General features: G+C 37.5%; 1 protein-coding gene across 1 annotated transcript; it reads left to right on the top strand.

Annotated features, from left to right (window-relative positions):
• The first annotated feature begins 4,451 nt into the window (after positions 1-4,451).
• Positions 4,452-13,405, top strand: LECT2 (leukocyte cell derived chemotaxin 2). The gene is made up of 4 exons (XM_010971650.3): positions 4,452-4,733; positions 6,195-6,291; positions 7,754-7,899; positions 13,102-13,405. Exons 1-4 carry the CDS (start codon positions 4,688-4,690, stop codon positions 13,266-13,268), a joined length of 456 nt encoding a protein of 151 aa, XP_010969952.1. The 5' UTR covers positions 4,452-4,687; the 3' UTR covers positions 13,269-13,405.
• The last annotated feature ends 880 nt before the right edge of the window (positions 13,406-14,285 follow it).

The following is a 14,285-nucleotide window of genomic DNA, read 5'->3' as shown; positions in this document are numbered from 1 at the left end:
GAAAATCAAGGGCTTTCTTTGGCTAATAGATTATCAGAGAGAAGTAAGAGAATAGGAGAGACACTGGGCAAGGAAAGAAGCCTACATACTCACACCAGAGGTTTAAACACCTGTAACATTTATCTAGCGGGAGGGTATAGCTCACTGGTAGAGTGCATGCTTAGTATGCAGGAGGTCCCAGGTTCAATTCCCGGTACCTCTGTTAAAAAAAAAAATTATCTACAACAGAGCAAGGGTCTCAGAATCAGTACTTGGACATCAGTATTTTTGAAGTGCACATCTCACATATAAACATGACCTACAGGCCACCAGAGTCTGCCCACAAACATGTCATTCTTATGATGAGATCGTCTCAGGGCTTCCGTTACCTATCCCAGCCACAGGACACTGAAAGCGGACTGAGGCTTACATCCAATTCCACTTACTAGAAGATGAGAAGGCAGAGCTATATGTCCATCAGCAAGAATAGTTCTGAGTCCTTCCTGTGCTCTAGTTCAGCCCCGTAGTGGGCAAACCCGGCCATCTGTGAGATGCTGGGCCATGGCCAAGGGCTCTGTCCCAGGTCAAGGACACAAGGCTACCTGACCCACACAGAGATCTTCTACGACACCAGCTTCATTAGCCCACTGCCCTCACCAAACGAAAGAAACAGTCTGTCTGATTTGAACTGGAAAACACTGCCAATTATTGACTTTCAGGAACAGCTGCCCCGTGCTGTGTTAATGGTTAGGAGCAACTGACACCACCAAAAATTAGTAGGAATTCCCTGGTCCTTCTCATCCTAACATAGTCTAAGTTTTGGGAGTTTGTCAATCTCTATTAAAGTAGAATAGAAAGTAGCTATTTCCATAGTGATGTGGGTATGGTTTGGTACCATTCAATTCCATGAACAATTGTCAAGGCTTTGTGCTGAGGTTTGGTGGCAGAAGCTTTTTCTTCATCCCAGTATTGAGTCTAATTTTTCTTTATTTTACGTCCCTTGTATTGAGGACATCCATTTATACTTGCAGCACATCAACGGTGGTGATAATTTCACTAATTTTGAACAGGTTTCTAGACTTGGTGAAAGCTGAGCATAGTTAGCGGCACACATGCAATGATGCCAAATACTGCATTCAACACAATATATAGGAGTGTGTGTGGGCAGGGTTTCCCCAACCTTTTCTTCTAGCTAATCCATTCCACTGTCTTATATCTCTAAAACTTTTCTCCCACAAACTCTGTATTTTTAATCTGGAGGAGAATAGGACCCTATGCTGGGAGGTCATCTGCAAATTTATAAGTTGGCCATCTCTATCAAATAGTTTCTCTCCGTTGTTTTCAGGTTAAGATTAAATATTAATCGTTCAATATTGTTATGGTCTAAATGTGTCTCCCCAAAATTGTAAGTTGAAATCCCAATGCCAATGTAAGAGTATTAAGAGGTGGGACCTTTGGGAAGTGCTTAGGTCATGAGGGTGGAGCCCCTGCGAATGGAATTAGCGCCCTTAAAAAAGAGACAGAGAGAGCTTCACCACCCACTTTAGCCATGTGAGGACAGAGTGGGAAGTCAGCAGCCTGCAACCTGGAAGAGGACCCTGACCAGAACCAGCCGTGCTGGCGCCCTGATCTTGGACGTTCAGACTCCAGAACTGTAAGACATAAATTTCTGTGACTTATGAGTCACCTCATCTATTGCGATCTCTACAGCTGCCTGAACAGACTAAGACAAACACAAAATATTAACATATCAAAATCAACTTGTTCATAAACTCCTGCAATTTGGCCTATCTTCTCACTTGGCTATTTTGGCATGAAGTCACTATCCACCTCACTGGAAGCAGAAGACAGAGTTACAGAGAAGCAGAGACAGCGTGGGAGTTGCAGATCTGACCCTTGCAATTGGGTGAGCTCTTATTTTATATCAAGCTTTTCTAACAAGAGATGAGAATCATGTGTTGAAAGTAACTTTTAGTTAATTTCAATATAGGAAAAATAGTTTTATCACCACTGCCATCAAATTTCAACTAGAGCCAGTTTTAAATACTTCCTCATCCTGGGCCCCTCTACCCTTGGTAAAAGTGCTAAGAAAAATAGAATGATCAATGCACGAGGCATGGGTTGGGGGATGAGGGGTGGGAAAGAAACATGAGGTCAATTTACAATGCTGTTTGCTATGTCTTGTAAAAATTAAATACCCATTAGTTACAGTAGCCCAACAAGTATCTGTACTTCCACATGTGTTTCTTCGTGAAGTAGAGCTCAGAGAAGATACAGGTCTCCTTCAGACTTGTCTATTAACAGATCAGTGTTTCTAATCAAAAGATCTCTAACATGCAGCAACCAACTGAACATTCCTTACAATCACTGATTATACACAGAAAACAGTGACTCTGGCTTCTGGCCCTGGGATCCCACTTCAAAATGGACATTTGCCCACCCTTGTTCAGAACAAATGTTCAGTTAGATAGCTTATAGTTGCTTTAATTCCCCTACTATTTCCTTAAACACAATGGAGTTTAATTATTATATTCAATAATATTGAAATCTGGTGATTTTCTAATGTAAGGATTATGGTGCAAGTAATTTAATATGCTAATGCCCATTGTAATATTCTTAAACCTGTCAGTAATCAACTAGGCAACTGTAATTAAACATGTCCTTCATTTGAGTTATAAACAAAATATTGGGCATACCTTAGATTAGAGTTTCTCAACCTTGGCACGACTGACATTTTAGGCCAGATAATTCTTTGTTGTGGGGTCTGTTCTGTGTCTGGTAAGAGGTTTAGCAGAGCTGCTGGCCTTAATCCACTATGTTCCAACAGCACCCCTGTAGACGGGACAAGCAAAAATGTCTCCAGACAGTGCCGAATGTTCCAGGGGGACAAAATCCTCCTGGTTGAGAACCAATGTCTTAGATAAATATCAGTTGTCTAAAAGAGAACCTCTTTGGATGATTCTAACACAGCAGAACTTACTTACTTCCCCATAGATTTGAATTCCAGATCTGCTACTTCCCATGTGATCTTGGGTGAATTTACCTAATCAAGATGTGCCTTTGTTTTCTCCTCTGGAAGATGGGAATTATAATAGTGCCTACAATAGTACCTTCATGAAGAGTAAATCAAATGATCCATAGAAAGTGCCAGAAGAGTACTTAGCAAACAGGAAGCCCTCAGTAAGTGTGGGCGGCCACTACTGCTATTGTTAATGTTTTCATTCCAATTTCAGCTTTTAGAGGTTCTCACTATGCAATTCATGAGCTAGGGCTCTCAGGATATTCAGCTGGAAAGTAAAAATTCTGAGTAAGGACCGCTGCTCCTTTGAACAAGCAATATGATGCAGGAGTAAAATATAAATTGTGGAATCAGAATATTAAGGTCTAATTCTCATTTCCTTGGGATTTCCAAATCCCAAACTTTCTATCTTCAGGAACATTATCTGCAAAACAGGGCTGGGAGGAACATCATCAAAGTTGTATTTGAAAATGAACAATAAAATCTCTACTTTTAAAACTGCTCTGAAAATTACTGCGACATGTGACAGTTGGCCATGAAAACACTGCTCCCAGGGTCCTGTCTAGGGAGGGTAATTTACCAAGGTCTCCAGCTCCTCTGTGCTTTGAAATCCATCACCTCACCTGCACCAAAGACCATATCTCTCTCTGGCTGCTCCCCAGTGATGACTGCACTGGAGGGAGGATACAAAGGTAGGCCCATTCCTGGGAGACACAGACCTCCTCCATCCCTGGCTCTAGTGAAAATGAAATAAGATAAGCACCGAGCGGAGGCCTGACACATACGCTGCACTGTGCAGTAAGTACTTGGTACTATACTTACAAACATTAGCCCAGTTCCATATGTTAATTCCTCACAACTTTTGTTCTTAGATATCCCATGAAGGAAAAAGCATATTTGAATTTAGTAATATCACCTTATTGCTTGTGATATTTTGCCACACACAGTTTCACAAATCTAAGCATTTACACATTTTGTATGAATGTGTTTGATATTACATTTTGATGGATTAAATTATATTGTTATACCCCATGTATGACTATATGATAATTCATCTTTTCCTCTACTTATGGGTATTTTGGATGCTGTTAATTTTAGATTATTATAAATAAGCAAATATTTAAAAGCACATATTTAAAGGAAAGAAATATAATTTTATCAAAATAGTAAAAATTATTTGCAAATATTATACAGATGAAACATAACTGAGCTGATAATCCAAAAAAATCCAAGGAATATACTAAAGAATATGTTACAGAGGGTCATACATTATTAATGGTCTTTTTTGAAATATGTCCTACCCAGGAAGTGAAAGATAGATCTACTAGCAGATAGTAGTAAATGTTCAATTTTTCACATGGATATTCTTCCCCCAGGAGACAGTCACTCTTCACCTAGCCTTATCACTTTCTGTTAATATTTAGTCAGCATTTCCAATAAAGTTAGCTTCCTCAGATCAAAAGCTTTTACATAGGACCTACATGGGAACCAAACAGCTATCCATGGAATATTAGAATCTGACTTCCTACAATCTCCTATTTTTTTGTGTCTCACACGAAATTAATGAGAGATGCAGAATTCTAAGGCTAAGTAGCTAGAAGATACTGAGTCAAACGTGATCTCTCAAGAGAGTGTGGGGGCAACCCTAATTATCAGAGGAAGAAACATCCAAAGGGCGACCAAAGCCAAATGTTTTCCACAGAAGTCCTCCTTCTGGCTGTTCTGATTTCTCCTGGTAAGTCAAAGTTACAATTTTAGAATCTTGGCTATTTCTTAAGAACTGACTTCAAGGATAGATCTGATAGTCATTAGTATCACAATCACAACAGAAAGTTGTATATTTGGTTACCAAAAAATGGAACAGGAAGGGCACACGGGGGGAAGGGTTGCTCTCAAGATTTGCACAGGAATGTTCTGTTTCTCTAATGAGAGAAACAAGAGTGGGACGGGAGGACTTTAAGAAAAGTCCATTTTAGTCTAGGACTTAATTGTAACAAAATTAGAAAGTAAAAAGTTTGTGTAAGAATCTGATTTAGAAAATTCCTGATACAGAGGCTGGTGCGGATTAGAACAAGGGGAACACTCCCTTAACGGTCATAGCAGGAGAGAAAAATGAATAAATTAAGAAATTGTCTAATACATGCCTCACTTTCCAAGAACTATTAGTTGTCAAAGTGACTTGAAGCTTGGCTCCAAGGTATAAGACTTTTGAAATCCATCTTTTATAAGTATATTAAAGAATAAGCTTACTGGCCATATTCTGTAGCTTCTCGTCATAGCACATATATTAAAGAATAACAAAACATCCTCAAATGAAATCAACAACTGAATTAGCAGATTCTTGCTTTTGCTTTTGTTTTTGTTAGTCTGTTCTGAAGTGGAAGGATGAGTCTGCTAACGCGTCTCTCTGTGAATGTTAACAATTGGAAACCTGGAAAACTGAATTCAATTGAACATTTGTTAAGTACTTAAGATATTACAGAGAAGTTGTACTGAAAACAAAGGTTGCACAAAATACATTGAGAGCCAGCCCCTTCCTCCACATTTCACAGCTTCATAGTTTTTCACATAATTGTTTTACTCCCTTCCCCGCCTTCTCTTCTCACTCCATTCTAGGCTAAACTGGTTTGATATGTTCTTATTTCTAAGAATCTCCTCTTCCATGTTTGCAAATATGAAAGAGATTTATTTAGTGTTAAATAAACCAGTTCAGAGTTTGTTTCTCCTTTAATTCAAACATTTTCTTGAATTTGATTATCAGGACTAGCAATAAAGAGCATTTCAAAGTTACTTTAAAACCTCTAGACTTACTTGTTTAAGATAAGCTATTTGATTATTTTGTTTAACCTAAACGCAGTGGTCCCCATGCCAAGCCATGAGCAAAGAAAATTTGAAAAGCACAATCTATACCATTTATTAGTAGACAATCTGAAACAAACTACAACAGTGAAGGTTAATGCTTATAAGTAAACACATTTACAAATATTTTGTATGTCAGAAAACAGATTTCTATGGCCAGGGAAAAAGTCAATTTCATATCTGAATCAGGAGTTAAAGGAAGTCTACCCCATAAACTAGAGAAAATTAGAGAAAAAGTATAGTGAAAACAATTTCTAAATCCACTGGGAGACACAAGGATAATGGAGATTGGAGGTACATGGTCAGGAAATCTGCTTCTCACGTTTCTCCTTTTTAGCACTGGCTGGACCATGGGCTACTATATGTGCTGGCAAGTCTTCCAATGAGATCAGGATGTGTGACAGCCATGGCTGTGGCCAGTACACTGCTCAAAGGTAACGGGGTTTCACAAACAACCATAAACTCTTTTGGCTCCTAACTTCTTTGCTTATTAGCACCCTTGCCCTAAACATCTCCCTTCTGACAGCAGGAAAATTCGGAGATGAAACCACTTACATTTCTTTGTTTGGAGCAACTTTCAAGAGCACTGCTCCAACTCTGGGCTCTGAACTGGGAACAGAGCACTGAATAAGGAAAAGAGAGAGGGGAGCAAACTGTTCCCTCTCAACATTTTCACATGTTGACTCATCTTACCTGGTCCTTCCAAGGTGAAAAACATTACCATTCCACTTCATAAATGAGGAACTTGAACTGGGGCACCAAAGGGTTAAGGGACCTGCCGAATACAGTTGGAGGTGGTGAAGGCTGGACAGGGAGTCAGGCTTTTGGATCCTGTTCCCATCAAACCGTAGTGTTACTGACCCAGGCTCTGGGATGGGAACTGAACACCAGAGGCTGGCCTTCAACAGGTAATTTCTTCCAGGCAATGGGGGACACTCTTGTGAATTTTCAATAATGCACAGTAACACCTTGGGAGAGCCACTTTCTGATGAAATAGCCATGTGTCCAAGTACATCACTGATCTCCATCCTAACCACAGCAGAACTCAACACTCATATAGATACTACATACAAAGCAACCTCAAATACACAGAATAGGGCAAAGAGATGGAACATATGGGAAAATGGCCTCTGAATTATCAAAATAAGGCTCAATTAGTTCACACCCTAAAGTTTATGCACTTGACTTTACAATAACTTACTGGCTCTTCACTTGGAAACTGCTCAATGTTGCTTTACACATAATTCTAACAATTTCAGTGAATCTGATTTTCCAGTAGCTTAATAGAAGGGAGAAGAGGCTGCAATGCATAGGTATCAACAGTGAGGACTGTTAGAGACAATCTCAAGAAACCTCACCATCTGGGATCATTTTGTGTTTGTGCTCCACACACTTTAATAAACACAAAAGGTATTACTCACCATATTAAAATGCTATACACAGTAAATGATGTTTATAGAGACTTCTGGATCACTGAGAGAAAAGTAAGACTAGGGTAACATATGATTCTTTTATAATAGGTTCCCATAAAAAGACAACTCTTTTCTAAGTGGTCTTGAAGGGGTCAAGGTTCAGGTAGCTACAAAATTTACTTACATGGATTGCCTCATTTCCTCCAAATGCCGTATAATAATAATGGCTAATAGTTTTTAAAGGCTTCCTGTGTACCAAATACTATCTTAAATGCTTTAAGTTTTACAACATGGTTATTACTACTTGCAAGGAGGGAGGGTAAAATTGGCTAAACAGAGTGAGGAAACCTGGGACATCCCAACATGTTCCAGCAGCTTCAATTTTTGATACCCTAGTCTGGGAACAGTGGGCTAACACCTTGTTCCTGGGCAATAAGGTTCCCAGGGCAGTCCCTCAGTCTGTTCGTTCTTATTTACTTCCTAGAAATCATAGGCTTCACCAGGGTGTGGATGTCTTGTGCTCAGATGGATCTACTGTGTATGCACCTTTCACCGGAATGATTGTGGGCCAGGAGAAACCTTTTAAAAACAAAAATGCCATCAATAATGGTGTTCGGATCTCTGGAAGAGGTAAGAGGTGCTGTATGTACCTGGGACACATACTGGAAATAACTGATGCTTATTTATGTAATGCATATCCTATGCATAGAAGTTTCATTCTTCCTTCAAAATGACAAAACCTAGAACATAAAGGACAAAGGTACCAAACTAAAACAGACAATGCATTTTCAAAGATGTTCCACACTTTCCCTGAAACCATCTTCTGTATGCATACACTCCCCATCTAACTATAGTTGACTGAACGGCTTTCTTTCTGTGGCCCATGTGGCTTAACAATCTGTGAGTGAAATCACTCTCAGCGATATTAACTATAATAAATACTTTCATTTACCAAAACCCACACAATTCGAAAATGCTGGCATTTCTACCTCAGTTGATGTGAAGTATTTTCAAACGCTCTATGTTCTAGGTAAAGTTGGGTCTCCTAGACTCCAGGCACTGGGCTTGTTGTCTGTTTTGTTCTATTGAGGTAAAACACACAGAGCAAAGTGAACGGAGGAACGGCTCCCTGAATTGTCATAAAGTGACAACATTCTGGTTACCCTAGACCAAGAAAAAGAACATCAGGTGCAGCCCAGAGACCCCTTGTGTTACTTTTTAGTCATTATTCCCAGGAAGAGCGATCACCATCCCACCATATAGTAGTTTTGCCTGTTTTTGAAAAATCATACAAATAGAATTAAACAGCACGCAGTCTTTTGGGTGGGGCTTCTTTTACTCCACATAAGAGACTTTTACTCCACATAAAGAGACTCACCCGTGTTTTTGCATGTAGTTTTAGTGCCTTCACCCTTATCAATATACTGTATCCCACAGTCTGCACGTATCTTCATTTATGTAATCATTCTTCTCTAAAGGGACATTTGGCAGTAAAGGCGATTACAGAAATGCTCCTGTGAACTTTCTTGTACAAGTCTTTTCATGAATATAAACATGCATTCCTGTGGGGAGTGGGGCTGGAAGACACCCCCCCACCAAGGCTGTGAGAAACATGTCCTTGAGGAACTATCTGGTGGTTATCCTCTCTAGGCCTGAAACCATAAGAGAAACTGCTGCCATTAAATGGAGTTCACTTAGTAGCCAAGGCCAAGGTTACTGAACATGGTTACTGAACAGGGAGCAGAGCTGAAGCAGTAATCAGATTCACCAGAAGCACAGAGACCTGGGGTATTGCGTAGTTCATGATGGTGACCCAGAAATGAAGAGATGGGCAGCCAATGAAAGCCTTCTTTGATTTGTATAAATAGAAACACTCTAGTCCTGACAAACAGAATTCTGACTTCAATCATCACAATATTAGTTCTCAAAACTTTCCCCCCGCCCCCATCAGCCAATTCCCAGACTTGAGCCAGTTCACAGGCCCAGGGCCTCTTGAACGAAAGGAATGCTGAGTCCTTTTGAGGAAGGGATCTGTCATACAGCCAAAATGTATACTTCCAGCCATCCCCAAAGGGATCTGCAGCCATCTAACAGGATGACTGTACAATGGGGAAGAGGAAATAGGCTTTTTAGAGATTATTGGACACTTGCTCAAAACTGCCACTAATTCCTCAAGACCCAAAAGGCCACTGTGGTCCAACCAGACTAGGGGCTTCTAGGGTCAGGTGATCAATGGTGGTTTTTTTTTTACTAGGGTCCATCTTACAGTGGACCTAGTGCATCCACACATCTACCCTGAAGTAATCTCCCCAGTTCCAGAATATACAAACAGCACATACAGTATAATAACAAAAAACCAAACAACCCAATCCAAAATTGGGCAGGAGACCTAAACAAGTAATTCTCCAATGAAGACATTCAAATGGCCAACAGGCACATGAAAAAATGCTCAACATTGCTAATTATCAGAGAAATGCAAATCAAAACTACAATGAGGTATCACCTCACACCAGTCAGAATGGCCATCATTCAAAAGTCCACAAATTGTAAATCCTGGAGAGGCTGTTGAGAAAAGGGAACCTTCTTATACTGTTGGTGGGAATGCAGTTTGGTGCAGCCACTTCGGAAAACAGTATGGAGATTCCTCAAAAAACTAAAAATAGATTTACCATATGATCCAGTAATCCCACTCCTGGGCATATATCTGGAGGGAACTCTAATTTGAAAAGATACATGCACCCCAATGTTCATAGCAGCACTATTTACAAGAGCCAAGACATGGGAACAACCTAAATGTCCACAGACAGATGACTGGATAAAAAAAGTTGTCATATGTAGATACAATGGACTACTACTCAGCCATAAAAAAGAATAAAATAATGCCATTTGCAGCAACATGGATGGACCTAGAGATTGTCATTCTAAGTGAAATAAACCAGAAAGAGAAATACTATATGATATCACTTGTATGTCCAATCTAAAAAAAGAAAGAAAAAAAGAGGACACTAATGAACTCATCTATAAAACAGAAACAGACTCGCAGCCATAGTCAATAATCTTATTATTACTGGGGGGATGGGGGTGGAAGGGATAAATTTGGGAGTTTGAGATGTGCAAATGTTAGTTACTATATATAGATTTTTAAAAAACCAAATTTCTTCTCTATAGCACAGGGAACTATTTTCAACATCTTCTAATAACCTTTAATGGGAAAGAATATGAAAATTAATATATGTACATATATGCATGACTGGGACATGTGCTGTACAGCAGAAATGGATATATTGTAACTGACTGTACTTCAGTTGAAAAAATGGAATCAATATACTCACAATTGGCAGGATGCTGAAGGAGTGGAATCACTGGGTTACTTTGTATATGGGTATCCTCAATTTTAGCAAATACTGCCACACAGTTTCCCAAACTAGTAGTACCAATTTACACTCCTACCAGGAGTGTATGAAAGTCCCAGTTGCTCCATACACAGTACTTGGTGTTATCTATCTACTATTTTCATTTCAGCCATTCTGATGAGTACGTAGTAGTATCTCATTTAACCTTAATTTGTATTTCCTTGATGGTTAATGAAACTGGGCCCCTTTTCATATTTATTGATAACATGGGTATTGTCTTTTGTAAAATGTCTATTCATGTATTTCACCCTGGCATTTTTTGCCTGTCTTTTTCTTATTGGTACATGGGTGTTTTTTGTATATTTTGGATACAAGTCTTTTATCAGACATATGTATTGTTAAGTATCTTCTCCCATTTGATAGGTTGCCTTTTCACTTAAAAAAATTTTTTTAATGAACACAAATTCTTATTTTTAAATGCAGTGTTTCATTGGCCAGTTTGTTAATCTTCTACAGATATTGCACTGATTTAATTATCATAGCTTTAATATACATCTTGATATCTAACAGCATAAATCTCCCAGCTTTGCTCTCCTTTCTGAATGCCTTGGAAATTCTTAGTTTATTTGCATTTCCATATAAATTGTAGAATCAGTTTGTTAATCTCCAATAAAAATCCTGCTGGGACTTTGACTGGGTTTGCATTGATTATATAGATCAAATGGAGAAGAACTGATACTTAAAAGCAATGTCTCCAATCAATAAACATGCTATATCTTCCATTTATTTAGGTCTTCTTGCATTGTTATATTAGTAGTTACATTAGTATCAATGTAAAGGTCTTGCACATATTCTGTTTAATATATGTACATAAGACACACCTTATTGGTTTTACTTAGATTTCTATAGATGTCCAACAGAAGTATAATAAAAGCCACATACATAATCTTAAATTTTCTAGTAGTTTTCACATTAAGTAAAAAGAAACAGTGAAATTCATTATAATAACATATTTTAACCTAATATCTCCATATTATTATTTCAAAATACCATTAATATAAAAACTATAAATATTTTACCTTTTGGGGGTACTGTCTTCAAAATCCAGTGTGTATCTTATACTTAAAGCACATCTAATTCAGATTAGCTACATTTCAAGTGCTGACTAGCCACATGTGCTATTAGTTCAAGACAATTCTTTGCCTTACTTACATTTTCTGTCCACTTGACCTGTTTTCGCTGATAGAAGTGTGTTGAAGTAATAGAAGACTTGTGGGTTTCTATCTGTTTCTCCTTGTATCTCCTGTAGGCTCTCCTTCACATAGATGGTTTCTGTGGTATTTAGCGCATGTATAGTTGTAATTGTTATACCTTCATTGGATTTAGCAATATAAATTGTTCTCTTCTATCTTGTTTCAATGCTTTTTTGGCCTGAATTCCACTCTCTGGTAAAAGGATCATAACCCTTGCTTTCTTTTTTCCTTACATTTGCAAGGCAAATCTTTCTCCAGCCCAGAATGTTTAGCCTTTTTCAATTACTGTTTCACTGTATACAGCACAGAATTGGGTTTTGCTTCTCAAACTAATTGGGAAATCTCTTTTTTTGGGTATATACATATATACTTATTGAAGTATATATAGTCAGTTTACAATGTTGTATCAATTTCTGGTATACAGCACAATGTCCCAGTCATGCATATACATACATATATTCATTTTCATATTCTTTTCCATTAAAGGTTATTAGAAGATGTTGAAAATATTTCCTTTTCTATACAGTATGAATTTGTTGTTTATCTATTTTATACATATTAGTTAATATCTGCAAATCTGGAACTCCCAATTTATTCCTTTCTACTCCCGGTAACCATAGTTTGTTTTCTGTCTGTGAGTCTTTTTTTGTTTTGTAAATAAGTTTGTTTGTCTTTTTTAGATTCCACATATAAGTGAAATCATATGGTATTTTTCTTTCTCTTTCGGGCTTTTTAATAGATATAACTCATATATATGGTCCCAACATTGTTATATTATTTTATAATTATGCTATTATATTAATTCTCTATTTCTCTATTTGGTGAGTCTTCCTTGTTTTTAAAAAGTTTTCTTTTGGTATGTAGACAGATTTGTATTCTTGTGCCTATAATTTCTGTTTTCTTTGTCTTTAAAGTTTAATTGTTTTATTAGAATATGTCCTGGAGTTGACATTGTTCTAGGTCAGTTTTCTCAGCTACCTGGTGTTTTTCGGATATTTTTCAATGCCTTTATTAATTTTTCATTTGAGTCTATTCTTTCTTAGGCATCTCATAATTTTAGCCTTCATTTCTGATATGATTTTGTCATTTTTGTCTATTCCCTCATTGAATTCAATCAACATTCCTTTCTTTTTGTCTTTTTTTTTTCTTATTTCTGTTATTTTAAAATTTTTGATTCAAGGATACTAACACCCAGATAATGAATAATTCTACTTCTTTTCTTTCAGGTTTCTGTGTTAGAATGTTCTACATTAAGCCAATTAAATATAAAGGTTCTATCAAGAAGGGAGAAAAACTGGGAACTCTACTGCCCTTGCAGAAAGTTTATCCTGGCATACAATCTCACATACATATTGAAAACTGTGACTTGAGTGATCCTACTGTGTACCTATAAATGGAAGACAAATAACCAGATCTTCTAAATAGAAAGCCATCTTCTTAAAACCTGGGTGTATATCCTGCTTTTCAAGTAATTTGTTTTCAAAAAGAAACATGATTAATGCAAGAAAGAAAAAAGGATTTTAATTTCTACTCATTGCTACTTTGATGTTTTGAGTGTCAACTAATTTCTCAGGGCTCTCTGATCTTTCTGTAAACAATGGGATCTGGTTTTTTTTTTTTTTTTTTTTTAAAGATTTCTCAGTCTTGAATACACAGGATAGATAAACACATGAATTCAAGCTGGTCAAGGCTCATTTTTGACACTTCTAAAATTAGCTTTCTGCTTGAAAATAAGGAAAAGCCTGAAACTGTTTTTATTGTACAGAAATAGAGTGTTGTACAATGCTAGACACACATACACACTTGATAAATATTAACTGAGTAAACTGGGGGCTTTTTTTTAAAGGCATTAAGAAATCCCAGCAATATCCTTAGGTTTGTCAAATTGTTTGGATGGTGAGAAGCTTATGTGAATAAATCAGAATTTGCTGGTCTTTATAGCCACACATTCCCACACTCTGCATAAGTGGTAAGATCTTCGAGGTAATGAATGATAGCACTCCCAGGTAATACGAAGTACTCTACATTTCAGTAAGACTGAATTACAGAGAGTACTAGAAAGAGAAAAAGGTCGATCCTAACCTGAAGTATCTCATGGAACCAAGTCAGTCAGCCTCTTCAAGCCATATGCATATCACAGACACTTATTTTTACGCATCATTGTATATCCCTATTATTCTTCCCTGGTTATGTTGACAACAGGTACTTAGGGGAAATAAGACCACACAAATGTTCAAGGGACCAAAAATAATATGACTCTGTAGATATTCATCAGTCAATGAGAAATGTTTAAGGTGAATTCATCACTCTGGAAACTTTCTTCATGAATTTTTTTCTGAAATCCTTTGAAGAATGCAGAAAACTCCAGCAGAATAACTCTATTTCTATCATAAATATGTTAGACGAAATG

Source organism: Camelus bactrianus, chromosome 3, assembly GCF_048773025.1.
Source record: "Camelus bactrianus isolate YW-2024 breed Bactrian camel chromosome 3, ASM4877302v1, whole genome shotgun sequence".
Classification (NCBI taxonomy): Eukaryota; Metazoa; Chordata; class Mammalia; order Artiodactyla; family Camelidae; genus Camelus; species Camelus bactrianus.
This window is presented reverse-complemented; position numbering and strand designations above follow the sequence as displayed.